Below are 18,240 nucleotides of genomic sequence, written 5' to 3' on the forward strand. Positions count from 1 at the left end.
AGTGTGCACATCAGGACCCGGGGAAAGGAACAGTGACCCCATAGGAGACTGAACCAGACCCACCTGCTAGTGTTGGAGGGTCTCCTGCAGAGGTGGGGGCAGTTGTGGCTCACTGTGGGGACAAGGACACTGGCAGCAGAAGTTCTGGGACGTACTCCTTGGCATGAGCCCTCCCAGAGTCGGACATTAGCCCCACCAAAGAGCCTGTAGCCTTCAGTGCTGGGTTGCCTCAGGCCAAACACCAAACAGGGAGGGAACTCAGCCCCACCCATCAGGAGACAAAAAGATTAAAGTTTTACTGAGCTCTGCCCACCAGAGCAATACCCAGCTCTCCCACCACCAGTCCCTCCCATCAGGAAACTTGCACAAGCCTCTTAGATAGCCTTATCCACCAGAGGGCAGACAGCAGAAGCAAGAAGAATTACAATCCTGCAGCCTGTGGAACAAAAAACACATTCACAGAAAGATAGATAAAATGAAAAGGCAGAGGACTATGTATCAGATGAAGGAACAAAATAAACCCCCAGAAAAACAACTCCATGAAGTGGAGATAGGAAACCTTCCAGAGAAAGAATTCAGAATAATGATAGTGAATATGATCCAAGACCTCGGAAAATGAATGGAGGCAAAGATGGAGAAGATGCAAGAAATGTTTAACAAAGACCTAGAAGAATTAAAGAATAAACACCTAGAAGAATTAAAGAACAAATAAACAGAGATAAACAATACAATAACTGAAATGAAAAATACACAAGAAGGAATCAATAGCAGAATAACTGAGGCAGAAGAACGGATAAGTGACCAGGAAGAGAGAAGGGTGGAATTCACTGCCACAGAACAGAATAAAGAAAAAAGAATGAAAATAAATGAAGACACCCTAAGAGACCTCTGGGACAATGTTAAAAGCACTAACATTAGCATTATAGGGGTCCCAAAAGGAGAAGAGAGGGAGAAAGGACATGAGAAAATATTTGAAGGGATAATAGTCAAAAAGTTCCCTAACATGGGAAAGGAAATAGCCACCCAAATGCAGGAAGCACAGAGAGTCCCATACAGGATAAACCCAAGGAGAAATATGCCAAGACACATAGTAATCAAGTTGACAAAAATTAAAGACAAAGAAAAATTATCAAAAGCAACAGGGATAAATGACAAATAACATACAAGGGAACTCCCATAAGGTTAACAACTGATTTCTCAGCAGAAACTCTACAAGCCAGAAGGGAGGGGCACAGTATATTTAAAGTGATGAAAGGACAGAACCTACAACAAAGATTGCTCTACAGGCAAGGATCTCATTCAAATTTGACAGAGAAATCAAAAGCTTTAGACAAACAAAAGCTAAGAGAATTCAGCACCACAAAACCAGCTCTACAACAAACGCTAAAGGAACTTCTATAAGTGGGAAACACAAGAGAAGAAAAGGACCTACACAAACAAACCCAAAACAATTAAGAAAATGGTCATAGAAACATACATATCGATAATTACCTTAAATATGAATGGATTAAATGCTCCAACCAAAAGACACAGGCTTGCTGAATGGATACAAAAATAAGACCCATATATATGCTGTCTACAACAGACCCACTTCAGACCTAGGGACACATACAGACTGAAAGTGAGGGGATGGAAAAAGATATTCCATGCAAATGGAAATCAAAAGAAAGCTGGAGTAGCAATACTCATATCAGATAAAATAGACTTTAAAATAAAAGAATGGGGTGATCCCACATGCTGCGGAGTGGCTGGGCCCGTGAGCCATGGCCACTGAGTCTGCACGTCCGGAGCCTGTGCACCGCAACAGGAGAGGCCACGACAGTGAGAGGCCCGCGTAAGGCAAAAAAAAAAAAAAAAAAAAAAAGAATGTTACAAGAGACAAGGAAGGACAGTACATAATGATCAAGGGATCAATCCAAGAAGAAGATATAACAATTATATATGTACCCAACATAGGAGCACCTCAATACACAAGGCAACTGCTAACAGCTATAAAAGAGGAAATAGACAGTGACACAGTAATAGTGGGGGACTTTAACACCTCACTTACACCAACGGACAGATCATCCAAACAGAAAATTAATAAGGAAACACAAGCTTTAAATGACACAATAGACCAGAGAGACTTAATTGATATTTACAGGACATTCCAACTGAAAACAGCAGATTACACTTTTTTCTCAAGTGCACATGGAACGTTCTCCAGGATAGATCACATCTTGGGTCACAAATCAAGCCTTGGTAAATTTAAGAAAATTGAAATCATATCAAGCATCTTTTCTGACCAGAACGCTATGAGATTAGAAATAAACTACAGGGGAAAAAAACCATAAAAAACAGACACATGGAGGCTAAACAATATATTAGTAAATAACCAAGATATCACTGAAGAAATCAAAGAGGAAATCAAAAAATACCTAGAGACAAATGACAACAAAAACACAATGATCCAAAACCTATGGGATGCAGCAAAAGCAGTTCTAAGAGGGAAGTTTATAGCAATACAACTCTACCTCAAGAAACAAGAAAAATCTCAAATAAATAATCTAACCTCACACCTAAAGGAACGAGAGAAAGAAGAACAAACAAAACGCAAAGTTAGTAGAAGGAAAGAAATCATAAAGATTAGATCAGAAATAAATGAAATAGAAACAAAGAAAACAATAGCAAAGGTCAATAAAACTAAAAGCTGGTTCTTTGGGAAGATATACAAAATTGATAAACCTTTAGCCAGACTCATCAAGAAAAATAGGGAGAGGATTCAAATCAATAAAATTAGAAACGAAAAAGAAGTTACAACAGACTCCGCAGAAATACAAAGCATCCTAAGAAACTACTACAAGCAGCTCTATGCCAATAAAATGGACAACCTGGAAGAAATGGACAAATTTTTAGAAAGGTATAACCTTCCAACACTGAACCAGGAAGAAATAGAAAATATGAACTGACCAATTACAAGTAATGAAACTGAAACTGTGACCTAAAAATCTTCCAACGAAGTCCAGGACCAGATGGCTTCACAGGTGAATTCTATCAAACATTTAGAAAAGAGCTAACACACAACCTTCTCAAATGCTTCTAAAAAACTGCAGAGGAAAGAACACTCCCATACCATTCTATGAGGCCACCATCACCCTGATACCAAAACCAGACAAAGATACTACGAAAAAGAAAGAAAATTACAGACCAATATCACTGATGAACAAAGATGCAAAAATCCTCAACAAAATACTAGCAAACAGAATCTAACAACACATTAAAAGGATCATACACCATGATCAAGTGGGATTTATTCCAGGGATGCAAGGATTCTTCAATATATGCAAATCAATCAGTGTGATACACCATATTAACAAATTGAAGAATAAAAACCATATGATCATCTCGATAGATGCAGAAAATGCTTTTGACAAAATTCAACACCCACTTATGATAAAAACTCTCCAGAAAGGGGGCATAGAGAGAACCTACCTCAACATACTAAAAGCCATATATGACAAACCCACAGCAAACATCATTCTCAATGGTGAAAAAATGAAAGCATTTCCTTTAAGATAAGGAACAACACAGGATGTCCACTCTCACCACTATTTTTCAACATAGTTTTGGAAGTCCTAGTCATGGCAATCAAAGAAGAAAAAGAAATAAAAGGAATACAAATTGGAAAAGAAGAAGTAAAACTGTCACTGTTTGCAGGTGACATGATACTATACATGGAGAATCCTAAAGATGACACCAGGAAACTACTAGAGCTAATCAATGAATTTGGTAAAGTAGCAGGATACAAAATTAATGCACAGAAATTTCTTGCATTCCTATACACTAACATCAAACAATCAGAAAGAGAAATTAAGGAAACAATCCCATTCACCATTGCAACAAAAGGAATAAAATACCTAGGAATAAACCTACCTAAGGAGGTAAAAGACCTGTACTCAGAAAACTATAAGATATTGATGAAGGAAATCAAAGATGATACAAACAGATGGAGAGATATACCATGTTCTTGGATTGGAAGAATCAATATTGTGAAAATGACTATACTACCCAAAGCAATCTACAGATTCAATGTAATCCCTATCAAACTACCAATGGTATTTTTCACAGAACTAGAACAAAGAATCTTAAAATTTCTATGGAGACACAAAAGACTCTGAATAGCCAAAGCAACCTTGAGGGTAAAAAACAGAGCTAGAAGAATCAGACTCCCTGACTTTAGACTATACTACAAAGATAAGTCATCATGACAATACGGTACCAGCATAAAAACCGAAATATAGATGAATGGAACAGGATAGAAAGCCCAGAGATAAACCTATGCACCTTTGGTCAACTAATCTATGACAGAGGAGGCAAGGACATACAATGGAGAAAGACAGTCTCTTCAATAAGTGGTGATGGAAAACTGGACAGCTACATGTAAAAGAATGAAATTTGAACACTCATTAACACCATACACAAAAATAAACTCAAAATGGATTAAACACCTAAATGTAAGACTGGATACTATTAAACTCTTAGAGGAAAACCTAGGAAGAACACTCCTTGACATAAATCACAGCAAGATCCTTTTTGACCCACCTCCTAGGGTAATGGAAATAAAAACAAAAATAAACAAATGGGACCTAATGAAACTTAAAAGCTTTTGCACAGCAAAGGAAACTATAAACAAGACGAAAAGACAACCAACAGAATGGGAGAAATTATTTGCAAATGAATCAACGGACAAAGGATTAACCTCCTAAATGTATAAACAGCTGATGCAGCTCAATATTAAAAAAACAAACAACCTAATCAAAAAATGCGCAGAAGACCTAAACAGACATTTCTCCAAAGAAGATATACAGATGACCAAGAGACACATGAAAATCAGCTCAACATCACTAATTATTAGAGAAATGCAAATCAAAACTACAATGAGGTATCACCTGACACCAGTTAGAATGGGCATCATCAGAAAATCTACAAACAACAAATGCTGGAGAGGGTGTGGAGAAAAGGGAACCCTCTTGCACCGTTGGTGGGAATGTAAATTGATACAGCCACTATGGAGAACAGTATGGAGGTTCCTTAAAAAACTAAAAATAGAATTACCATATGATCCAGCAATCCCACTACTGGGCATATACCCTGAGAAAACCATAATTCAGAAAGACACATGCACTCCAATGTTCATTGCAGGGCTGTTTACAATAGCTAGGTCATGGAAGCAATCTAAGTGCCCATCGACAGACAAATGGATAAAGAAGATGTAGTGCATATATACAATGGAATATTACTCAGCCATAAAAAGGAAAGATATTGGGTCATTTGTAGAGACGTGGATGGACCTAGAGACTGTCATACAGAGTGCAGGAAGTCAGAGAAACAAATATCGTATATTAACGCATATATGTGGAACCTAGAAAAATGGTACAGATGAACCGGTCTGCAGGGCAGAAACTGAGACACAGATGTAGAAAACAAATGTATGGACACCAAGGGGGGAAAGCGGCGGGTGGTGGGGGTGGGGGTGGGGGTGTGATGAATTGGGAGGTTGGGATTGACATGTATACACTGAGGTGTATAAAATTGATGACTACTAAGAACCTGCTGTATAAAAACAATAAATAAAATTCAATAAATACCAAAAAAAAAAAAAAAAAGGTTGTGTCTGCTTTGATTAAATCATTCATGTGACAAACTGAAATACTTCCTCCCTGACTTTCTGGAGCAAGAAAGGTGGATTTTGTCTTTGTTGAAAAATGAGGAAATGACAAATTAATTTCGCCTATACTTTTTATTTCAGGGCAGCCCTTAAAGTACTGTTTATGATAAAACCTAGACTCTCTGCTAAGGAAAACAAACACCAGCACCACTCAGCTATCCAAAGTGAAGAAGTGCTAGGTAACCATAATTTGACTCTTCCTTTAACTCCCAGGGGACGTTGCCATTTGAATATGATCTTTATTTCAGAATGAAGCATTGATATAGAGACAGGTAAAATTTTTTAACATCTTTTTAATTCTTCAATCAGTGAGGACAATATTTTGCTGTTCATGGGTACAAAACAGCCCTGTCCTAGGTATACAAGGGTATACATAAGTCTGTAACATTATTAGCTACAGTGAAATTACTTTACTAGACAGCACAGCAAAGTTGGATTAACTAAAGATATAATAAGAAAATGCTTTGAAATAACATGAAGTCAATGGACATTTGACTGTACAATTTACTCTTTCAAAATATAAACGTATGTCAGCTTATGTGTGTGAATTACACTCAGTCTCAACACAGCCACGTGTCTAGGAGTGTGTAAACAACTCATAAGCCATTCTCTAAGGGGTGCAGTGAAAACTTCCAAAAGTGCCCCAGGTGTCTGTTCAGAGATAAGGGATAAACTTTAAGGCATTCTTCCAAGTGAATGTAAACTTTTCTGAAGTGGCCTTTCCAGTAACGTATTACTGTCGTAGATACACTGTACTTTAATTTATAGTGCTGTTGGATATTTTTAGTAGCACATCATCACACTAATTGTCATTTTTAAAAAATCAGCTTAAAAATCCTGCAATTATAAAAAATGTCTGGGGTGTTGTTATTCTGTACACATTAGGCAGGCACTTTCTGTTGACTTAACTGTAAATCCTATTTTCTTCTAATAATTTTTATCTTTAGCTAGAATTGTATTGCTAGTATTGTGTTCTAAATACCATGTTCACATATCGAGAAACAATGATTTGCCTACAATTTGTCTAATTTAAATCTGAGTTGATAATTTTTTAATAGGTCATTTTCTACAGAAGCGTTTAAAATAAATAGTGCTACTCTTTGAGCATGTTTCAACATGATGACGTCTTTCTATCTGTTATGTCTTTTTCCAAAGTAATTTTCAGAGCATGTGAACTAAACTGACTACTGGAGATGTGGATACAGGCCATTATGAGAGTCCCCTTGTAGTGACCAACTAGTTTCATTTAATTTCCTTCTTTCCCTTATAATTGGCAGAGACCACCAGGTAATTATCTGGATTCATGTCCTTGAGGGTTGGAGATTTGCTCTGGATGGGGGATGTCTTGCCATCCACACGGGAGATCTGCAGCATCCGGCAGGGGTCGTGTTTCAACAAATAGCCTGCAAAAGTTTCCCAACCTCCTCCCACACGGACCATGACATGCTTGTTGTGCAGCATCTGGAATGAAAAGAGAGCAAAAGAGTTAAATTCTGAGAATTCTTGCGGTATCTCAAATCAGCTTCCAGCTCTAGCGTTATTGTTTTCTGTTTTGTTTTTCAAGCCCCTATTGTCCTTCCACTTCTTGCACAGTGTCTGAGTTAGCATACAGTTTATGAGAGAAGCTTTGTTTTTCCCATGCAAGTGGATCATGCATGGTACATATCCCCAGGATCCTGCTTTGCCCTGCTGTGGGAATCAGGGTGTAGGTACAATCCCTTGCTTGGTTCAGCGAGTCTAGAGGCTCCTTGCTGACACTGACACCTGATTTTGCATCACAGCCTCATCATTGCCCAATTTCCTGCTTGCTGCCTCAGATCAGAGCTCTGTTCTCCCCACTGGGTTATTCCCCTCTGAACCAGGACTTAAAAGACCATGGAAATGCCTGCTATGGAATATAGCTTTTTTTAATTGAAGTATAGTTGATTTACAATATTGTTAGTTTCAGGTGTGCAGCAAAGTGATTCGTTTATACATATATATGTATATATATTCTTTTCTTTTCAATTCTATCCCATTATAGTTTATTACAAGATACTGAGTGTAGTCCCTGTGCTATACAGTAAATCCTTGTTGTTTATCTATTTTTGGAATATAAAGTTAATAATCACACAAATACTCAATGCAAAATAGAATTGAAAATGCACTCAGAAAAACTGAAATCTTCCCTAGTCACTGTCTGAGGCTTTCAAGGAAAGATATTATGGAATGGCCAAACATTTATGTTGTCTTTACTCTCATTCTTCTTAATTACGATAGAATACTTCTTTAGAAACAAAACAAAACCAAAAAAAAAAACAAAACCCTTACCTTCAGGGCCATGAACCATCTAGAGCTCCAGGGTTAACAAGGCTACAGATTGAAAAGGTGAAGAATATGTGGTTCTTTCTACCTAGTAAAAACATGTCCGAGTTGTGGAGGATTGGCACAGGGAGCCAAAGATTTGATCTTGGCTTCTTTCAAATATCACAAAATGTAAGAATAAGGGGGAATGTCGCACCTTCACCAAAGACCTCTCCCCTGCCCGAAATACGATGAACATAGAGTGGCAATGTAATCTTGGGAAGGGAATATAGGTTTGGGAGGGGTTTGGTAAGTACTTTTCATGGTAGAGCCTATGAAATCTCTCTGAATTTCTCTCATTCTGTGTTACCTTCAGATCTGGATTTTTTTGACTCCTATCCAGTGGGGGAAGACTTTGCCCTTAGCTGTTGAGATTCTGATGAAAGTTTTGGATTCTCTTTCTGTATGCCTGTACCCACAAAATATTGCATATATATTTAGGGCTTTCACAGACTCCCCAAAATCCATCCATAGGCTCAAGGTATGAAATCCTGAAACATGGGGTTGACATAAGGCAGTTTTCAAAATCAAATATCGTGGAAAGTAATAAAAATGTGCTGAATAACAATAATTAAAACTATTAGACTCATGAGAATTAAGTGTAACTATACTGGTTATTCTCACTTAGAATATTAGAATTTTAGAATAGAAAGGATCTGGGGAAACATTTTCTAACAAGAAGGCTTCAAACTTATTTTAGCACCAGCATCTACTCATTAAATAAAATCTCAGTGGGAACCCATGAAATATAAAGCATATAAGAGGAGTCAGGATTTAGCTTATAACCATTCTGCCTCCCCAGGTCCGCCAGTGGTCCCATGTTCCTGTTGTTTAGGTTGGAGATACTGAGGCCCAGATCTTTAATGTGATTTCCTGACTCCCAGTCTAGTACTCTTCCCACAACGGTTCCTCCTTATAAAATCCATCAAGGCTTTTATAATTTTACGGGCCTATTTTCATTGCCACAAGTTCCTGGGTGTGCCTCTACTTCCTGTTTTCAAAACTTGGGAGTTACTGGGACAAAAACTGCAAAGGCCAGGGTCAAAATAGCACTTTGACCCTTTCTCCCATTGTTCCAAGAGCACTGCTTTTGCCTATTGTTGAAGTTCTGGTACCTCCTAGCCCTGTAAATTATATTTAAGAATTGTCTCTAAACGTCCTTGGTATGAATGTCCCTGGCAGAATGCCCAAGTTCACTTGACTGGAAGCAGGCTGTTTCAACCAGAAAGAACCGCCAGCCAGAAGAGTCTTTAAACAATTAGTGAACTCTGGGAAACAGTGACAGAAATGCTTTTCAGCCTGGAGTATATGATCATGAAGGTAAAAACTCTGCTTGCGGATTCTTTAATGAATCCATAGGACAATGCAAAGTGGATTCAACATGAGACAGAGTCATTCTGAATGTGAGTAACATAGGAATTAAATTTCTGCTCATCTCGTCTTCCAGAATCTTCCTATAGCTAATCAGCAACGTATAACTTCCCAAAGAAAGCCAATGGTCAAACTGGACAAGTTTCAAGCATGGGATTAAGGTATCAGAGCTACAGGTATTCCTATAGCCTGATTGTAGAGATTTAAATTCCATGCCTTTTCTTAGAACATGCTCAGTCTCAAGAAAAAAAAAGGAAGAAACGAATGCCAACCTCATGTCCATGAACAAAATCCCTATTGTTTAACCTAAAAGCAAATCAACCTGCTATAAACTAAATTGCTCTCAACCCTTCCTTCCCTTCACAGCATTTACGTGTCAAACTCCAACCTTGGATTAAGTGTATAATCTTCTTCCTAAATCAGGGCTGAGCTGCTGAGCTCTTCGGGAAGAACTCCTTCCACCTCAGAGATTAGTGACATTAGACCACGTGCAATTAACTGAGCCTTCTATTTTTTGTTTCGGTCAGTCCCATTTCTTATTCCTCTCTATTATTCTCAAGTACACCACCCATTTCATCCTCATCAGTCTACCATGACTTCATCTTTGTCAGGCATGGCTTCCTCTCTCTTGGTACCTCCACCGCTAATTCACTCCAACCTACATTTATCCTTTACCCTGCCTTTCTTGTCACATAAATAAGTCCTTCTGTTCAAGGTCAAGTCCTCCCCCCCCACCCCCGCCCCGTCCTAATCCCCATTTCCGCTCATGAAGAACCCAGCTACATCAAACATCTCATCCCTCTTCTCTCTCTTTCCAATTTAGTGTATAATGGTCCTTACCCTTTAGGAAATAAACGTATCCAAGCCCTTCCCACTCTTGTGCAAAGAAAACTCTTCTTTCATCCCAGTCTACTTTGCTTTCATACCTTCTCCTTACACCTGAGCTTCCTGACAGTTAAGTTTACACTCAACGTTTTCACTTCTAATTTCCTATTTACTGTCCAACCAACAGTAGGCATTGCTTCTGCTTAACTGACTGCATGAGAAAGAAAACCAGATGACTTCTAGAATTATCAAATCCAGTGGACTGTCCCTAATCCTTGTCTTCTTTGATCATTCAATAAGGTATCTGATAGTACTGACACTCCTTCCTTGAAACTCCCTACTCTTTTACTCTCCATGACAAGACTCTCTTTCCTGGATGTCCTGATACCTACCTGAGGGTTCTCTCTCTGCTTCCTTCACAAGTTGTATTTCTTCTACTTATTTTTAAGTTTTGCTTTTCCAGAGGATTCTGAAGTTATCTGTCCTTTCTCTACTGCTTTTCTCAGTCTAACCACTCTCTATTTGCAACCTCATGGTTTTCACTGCCATCTACTTTTGCGTCCCCAAACTATAACTCTAGCCCTTGTTTCTTCCTGGAGCTTCCAAATGCAAAGGCAACCTGCCCTTTTCCTTCCACTAGGGCCCCACAGGTCTTTCATCATAGGGTTGGTGACATGAGCAACCTCCGTACCTAGTCAGATACCAAAAACATTCATTTCCCACTAAATGTTTCTCAGGATTTTTGCTACCATTGCCACTACTTAGTTCAGGAATTCATCTTTCCCTGGTCTATTGTAGAGGGCTCACTGCCTCCAGGCTTGCTGTGTCCAATCCATTTAGTAAACTGCCACCAAATGGAATTCCATAAGTGCAAGTGTGATCGTGTCCTGCCTAAATACTCTCACGACCTCCCTCTCTCCTGTAGGGTGAGTCACTTTATTTGCATATGTTACTCTCCGTGACCACTCCTGCCAGCCTCATCCCTTCCCTGAGCCCTGGGACCCATGAATACTTGTAGTTCTATATTCCCAGATAACATACTCTTTCTTTCATGCTTTTTGCACATTTGCCCCTAAATGTGGAACGTCCTTTCTGTTCTTCCCTCCCTGCTCACCAGGACCATAAACATTTCCCCAATTCAAACATCACCTCCACCTGAAAAAATCTTCCAGGGTCATACCCCTCATGGATAAGGGAATCCTTCCTTGACATGTGCTGTTTAGTTTACACATGATTTCACTGCTTTGCTCATTCTACCGAATTGTAACTATTAATTTACCTGTATGCCCCTTTTAATAATATGGAGCTCTCTGAAAAGAGTGATGATGTACCTCTCATGTTTGGACTCTCACATATGTGATCTCAGAACAGTGTCAATAGTGTAACCATATAGTACTCCTTTTCATGTATCTTTCCATACTACTTACTTTGCCTAATGTAAGATATCAGTATCAGTATTACTCCCATTTTATAGATAGTAAAACTGATACTCTTAGAAGAACTGATGCTCTTAAACAACTTGTGCAAGATCACACAACAAATCAGTGGCAGAACTGGGACAAGAATCCTTTTGTTTTTGTCTATTATACCATATCCACTTATTCTGTAAAGCTCCTAGATTTAGATTTTCATACCTGCTTAGTTACTTACAAGTGATAATTTAGCACAGCCAAGGAATTATCAATGTCAGGAATAGTTATAAGTTGCTTAAGCAGATTAAATGCTCACATAAAATGATTTATAGTTTTATGTCCTAATAAACTTTAAATAAATATTGCATTTAATTTAAGAAGGTTATCCTCTAAGTGGCCCTAATTATTTCAGAAATAAATATGTGTCAAGTACAGGTAATACAATAAAATATATTTATAGGTATCTGTTGGCATAAGGAGAGCTGGGCTTTGATTCTCTGTTCAGTGTGCATTTTACAGTTCCTTTATTTTTAATGCTTCACAATGTTGAACAATTTTGTGTTCTCCATTCCAAAAGATAACTCGTTTTGGCTAATAGGGCTAATATACATGTGAATTGAGTATTCAGTGTAGTTTTCTATGTTGTTTGTTGCATTTTTCTCTTTTTTAAATATCTTTATTGGAGTATAATTGCTTTACAATGTTGTGTTAGTTTCTGCTGCACAACAAAGTGAATCAGCTATGTGTATACATATATCCCCATCTCCCCTCCGTCTTGAGCCTCCCTCCCACCCTCCCTATCCCACCTGTCTAGGTCATCACAAAGCATCAAGCTGACCTCCCTGTGCTAGTTGCACTTCTCTTGAGTAAAGAAAAATAAGTTAGAGTTGCTACAAATATTCCCCAACACTGCACATTGCAAAGCAGTAGTTTTTGCATATTAGGCTTATTCTAACATTGCTATTTTCTACAGTTGACCTCATTCCTCACCATGCCCCTGATTCTAACAAAGGGAAAAAGATTCTTTACCAATTTAGCAACATTTCTCAATGCTGAAGGGGAAAAGAACAAAATAACAAAAATCTTGTCTCAACATTTCTCCCAAAGGCCTTAATGAAGTTTCATAAGCAGATCTGGGTTATTGTAAACATTTTTTTTTTGATGTCTATGAGTGACATACATACTTTGCCCAGGGAAAAGAATCAGTAGGTCTCAAAGTTATGTTTTTTAATAATTTCTTCTAATAATGGGAAAAAGAACTCCCATTCTTACCAAGGGCATTTTGATTTCTGCCTTTGTTCTATTATGATATTTAACTACGTGTTGTTTTCTTAGTAGGTCTCTTCTCTTGTGCCAGCAAAAGGGAAACTTTTTTCTTAGTTGACACAGAGTCATAATATTAGAGCACCTACTATGTGCCAGATAATCTACAAATATGCCTTCTTGAATTAAGGAGGATAAAAAAATTGAGGTCATTGGCAATGCTGTCATTTCACAGATGTACAAACTGGCAGACACAGGGTCACACAGGGGGTTCCCAGAGCCAGGCTAGAAATCACACCTCCTTTACTCCCAATCTAGTACATGGCCTTACAATTGAACAGCTATACTCTTCCAAAAATTATTATTCTAAAAATGAATCCAATCTTGAAAGGTGGATGAATCACTTAATATATTGACCCAGTAGTGGTTTATAACATGTCAGATAAGTCTTTTGATTTACTGGATTCAGTGCACATCTTGTCAGGCTACACTATGTTTACCTAAAGCCCACTTTCTAGTACCACCTTTCAATCTTATTTTCCTAACATAGTAAGGTAACAAACTATCCCATAAACAACAAATTCTGTAACTCATCCAGATACTTAATTTAAAGAAACAAATGGGTTGAAAGGAAATAAGTTAATTCTCTTATATCAACTTACAACATAATGGAAAATCCAAAACGTTGTAGAAATGATTAATCAATAGCTTCCTACAAATTCTGAGATCACTGTGGTATCAGGGGGTCTAGTCGTCTGGCTCTTATGATGTGTGATAACAGGACTTCAGGAAGAAGATTTTTTTTTCCTTTCTAATTATTGGAGAGACAGACTGCAATCACATTATGTGCAGTTGTTAAGAACTTAAAGCAAGAAAAAATATGTATTTTTCTTCTTCTTGGGCACATTAATCAGAATTACGTCGACTCACTTTTTGTTGACAAGGCAGAGCTGATATTTATGTATGGATCACAGAAAATCATATGTTTTACTAAATGAAAAAAATGGTCACATAAGAGAGCCAGGAAATATTATGGATTTACTGGTAATGTATTTGGTTTTTAAGGTGACCAGGTTGTATAAATTTATATTATACAAACAAAAAACAAGCAAAATACCACCAACAAAAATAACTAACTAACAGGAAATGTCTTTTAGGTATGCAGAATTTAAAGTTAAATGCTTTAGGTCCATATTTGATAGCTTTATTTTATTAATTCCCCAGTACGGATCTGCTTGCATGTTCACATCTGTCCTAAATCATAATTCCTATGAAATGCTTCAGGTGTCGCCACCTTCTCAGCAAAACACTGACACATCTCTTTCATTCTGATTTGAGTCTTTTGCCGGTGAACTTGAAAATGCAGGGAAGCAGGAGTGTCTCTCTAGTGCTCTGAATACAAATGTCATTAGACCCGGAGGATGTGAAAGCTTTCCAGCAGGATGCCCTCATCATCCCTCACACTTCACTAATCCACCCTCCACTCCAGTGCCAGAGTGATCTTTGAAAAAGGAAAATCTGATCAGGCTACTGCCTTGCAGTGGACCTGTGAGTGGTTCTCCATTGTCTGCAGTGTTCCTCAGCCATTTTTAGTTCCAGTCCATCTGAGGAATATGACTCTTTCTCATCAGAACAAAAGCCCATGGCAAAGATTCTGGGAAAGCAAGGGTGTGAGCGTGCGAGCATGCATGGGTATGTGTGCTTGTGCGTGTAGGGATGGGGCAGGATCTGCATCTCTAGGGTGGGCAGAAGAACACATAATTTGAGGAAACAATTTGCCAGTGTTTCTGATATCCCTTCCCCTACCTCTGTCCCTCGCCTGTCCCCATGAGAACAACCACCCGGAGACACCAAGCACTTCACAGTCCAGTTCCTTTCCCACCTTCTTTCTCATTATGCCTTAATGATCACATACTGTTGTGCAGGTTGCACACTGCACAACTATGCGCTATACTGTGGCCCTACCTTTCTGTACCCATGACCACCTTCCAAATTATTTACCCAACAAATATTCTGAACTCCTTAGAATCCCATGAAAGTTTCATCCCTTTCTACATGCAGAGAATTGTTCCACATTCACCAGGTGAATTAAAGTGAGTCTCTTCCATTGGTCATTCAACAAATATTTGTTGAGTGCCAGACAAGGTTATTCCTTGCTAAATTTTATGCCCTGAGGGCCTAGGGCAGTGAAAAGTACATAATAGGCACTCAATAAATGCTCGTTAAATGGATGAATGAACAATGTTAACACCTACTAATGCTCCACCCAGGCATCACTGCCTTTATGGAATATTTTTGCACTCTCTGACATTTAGATTACCTTCTTTGGACCTTGAGATTTTCCTGCACAGACCTCAAGCAAAGCACCTACAATACTTTGTTGCCTTATTTCTTGTCCATCTTTCTGACCTCTCTAAAGGGTACCTGGCAACTATTACCATATGTGCTATGTAAAACATCACATATGGAAAGATAAGAAAAAAGAAAAGATGAAATGCTTTGTCTTTAGAAGGAAGAGTCTAAAAAAAACAAAACCAGGATGTGAATGATAACCCACATCAAACATTGTTTAAAGAATTCCTTTGAGAGAGACAGATTTTGGGTCAGAGAAGGAAGCTTTAACAGGGATCATATTTAAAAGGGGGAGATTGTATTGAGAATCAATAGAGCAATGGACAGAAGAGAGAGAAAGGAGAAGGGGAAAGAAGGAGAGAAGAAGAAAGCGTCCTGAATGAATCCAAAAGTAAGTACATTATTCTCTTCGTTATCTCCCTTCACAAATTCTCATAACACCAGGAATGCATATTTTTTAAAAATATAGTTCACTATAGTAACAAATCACTTGATAAAAATTTCAACCCCTCCTCTTTCTCTTTCAATGCTTAAGTGTTTGGGGCCACTCTCATTAAGCCCTTCCCCACTTAACTGACCACAGTGGCTCATATTTCTGCCCAATCTGTGAACTGCTCTCCACCTGAGCCATCCTTCTAAGAGGCAACCATCTCTGACACGGACTGAGGAGAGGAGACAACCCACCTAAATTTAGATCAGTTGGCTTCCTGGGACATCATATGTTTCCAACCCTGCTCTCTGTATGCTTTTACAAGCCCTCATAACTTGAGTGAAAATATTGTTTTTAGAATGCAGTCATCCAGAGAAAGAGTGTTAAATTAATTTATAGGACAACAGACTCTGTCATCATCTAATGTTATATTGAAATGGCATACGCTGAAAATTGGGCAACTGGGAATTCAGCTCTCTGCCTAAGGTACCCTGACACCTGGAGGAGTAAGATGGCAGGTGTTCAATCCCTAGTTGAAAGGCTGAAACCTGCATTTTCAAGATACGTGTTGAGGTCGCCTGTGAATAGGGCAGCGGAGGCTCTGTTAACCACAGGTGACATAGGAAGGCTCCTTTTTGTCAAAGGTTGGGGATTCATCTCAACATCTCTAGCTACTTGAAATTATAAACGGTTAAATACTACCCAAATAAACAAGCTTCTGGAATTATTGTTTACAAAGAATTTTTCATGTTTATTGTCTCATTTTTATCTACCTAACCATCCTTTTGTTTATTACGCCCTTTTCCTAAATAACGCTTCAGAGATTTGAACTACAGTCACCAGAGCAGAAGCTACCATCTGTTTTGTCTTTACCAGACTGCCTAGGTATGGTTAACACTAACTAGCTGTACAACCCTAAGACATTTATTGAATCTCTCTGTGCTTCAGTTTCTCATCTGTAAAATGATTATAGAGTTTTTTGGATAAAGATATTAATATGAGCAAGCATTTAGCCACGTTGCCTGGGGCATGATACTCAATAGCAACCTGCCGTTATCATAATTATTATTAAAAGAATAATACTGTTATTGTGATAATGATGATAAGCTTCTTATGGATTTTATTTCAGTTACTTCTTGTAGTAACTCTAAGTGGCTTGCATTATTATCGACATTTACAGATGACAAAACGATAGCTCAGAAAGGTGAAGTAAATTGCCCAAAGTCACTTAGCTAGGAAGTGACAAAGTTTAGATTTGAACTTGAGTTTCTCTGACCTCGAAGGCAAGACTCAGTACCCCTTAACTATACATTCTAAAGGGGCTTCACCAGGAGTCATGGTTGCCTGAGTTCTTACCTAGACTCTTCCCACGGACAAACCTCTTTTCTTTAGGAATAGGTGTTGTCAATTTATGATGTCTCCATTTATGATCCTATCGCCCAGCTCTCAATGTACCCAGACCCAGAACATAAAGGAACTTAATACATGCTTGGAAGGATTTGTTTAAATTTGAACCTGATTGTTTAACCCATACAAGAATACTGAAAATTAGGTATACCCAGAGTGCTTTGCCCTGGGCCCCATACTCTGAAAGGAAACTGTAGAGCAGAAATCTCTGACAGCCTGCAAAATACTTTCACTTAAATCATTTCATTTTGTTATCACACCTGCTCAGTGGTTTGGCAGGTTAATATTTGTTCCCATTGCACAAATGGGGAAAAAGAGGTTAGGTGGGTAGCTTATGGACACACAGCAAGAACACAGACCTAGTCTCCTGATTCCCAGTTTTGTGACTTGTTGTCTTCAGTAATAAATCACAGCAGGGGGAATGTAATCCTCGAACCCTCATTTGAAGGGTGAACTGTTGCAGTGTCCTAATGATGAGAGCCAATCCTCCAGCATGAGCAGGGCCTTGAATCAGAAACCTTCTGGCTATTGAGGCTGGCCAGAAAAATATTCCTGGCCTGCTTTTGTTGTTTCCCTCTGGAGGGGTAAAAAGTTTAATTCCCAGGCTCAATGTAGACAAATGACTCTCAGTAGCTTCTTTCTGGAAGCAAACATGAGAAGAGCAGCTAGCAGACGAATGTAACCATTGACTGGTAAAAAGTTCCCTTTGCATCTGCCTTGAAATATGTGCAGGAGCCCTTACTGCCAACTGTCAGTTCTCATCTCCTCGTTATGTAAGGTCTCCATTTTCCCAGTTCTGCACCAAAGGAAATGAAGAAGCCTTAGCCGCAATCTAATTACCAGTCCATGGCAACATTTCAGACGGGGAAGGCAAAGTTACCATAAATATTTAATAGAATACTCAGCATAGTGAAAGCAGCGAGCTGGAAAATGATGGTGCCGGAAAGGGAACACTTGTCTAGAGGAAGGATTTGTAGCTGGTATACACCCAACAGAAACTAGAATTCATCTACCCCAAAGATGCAACATCTATTCAGGAAGGGGAGCTGAGCTCCAAGAGGCAATGAAAGCCCAACCCTTCCACTAATCAAACAGGGCCATGTTTGCCTGACTCAATCTGAACTCCATTC

The 18,240-nt window shown here is 38.7% G+C and overlaps 1 protein-coding gene across 7 annotated transcripts in view; it reads right to left on the bottom strand.

The window, feature by feature from the left end:
• Positions 1–5,779: 5,779 nt before the first annotated feature.
• GAS2 (growth arrest specific 2) overlaps positions 5,780–18,240 on the bottom strand; it is a 174,292-nt gene continuing 161,831 nt past the window's right edge. For 3 of the 7 annotated variants that reach the window (XM_060303409.2, XM_060303408.2, XM_060303410.2), the window contains one exon: positions 5,783–7,168. In XM_060303409.2, coding sequence (XP_060159392.1) covers positions 6,950–7,168 — 219 coding nt within the window. In that variant the 3' untranslated portion in view covers positions 5,783–6,949. Of the gene's footprint in view, positions 7,169–18,240 lie in introns of all 7 variants that reach the window. The other 4 variants (XM_060303407.2, XM_060303406.2, XM_030864860.3 and 1 more) reach the window with 2 other exon arrangements.

This window comes from Globicephala melas, chromosome 8, assembly GCF_963455315.2.
Source record: "Globicephala melas chromosome 8, mGloMel1.2, whole genome shotgun sequence".
NCBI lineage: Eukaryota > Metazoa > Chordata > Mammalia > Artiodactyla > Delphinidae > Globicephala > Globicephala melas.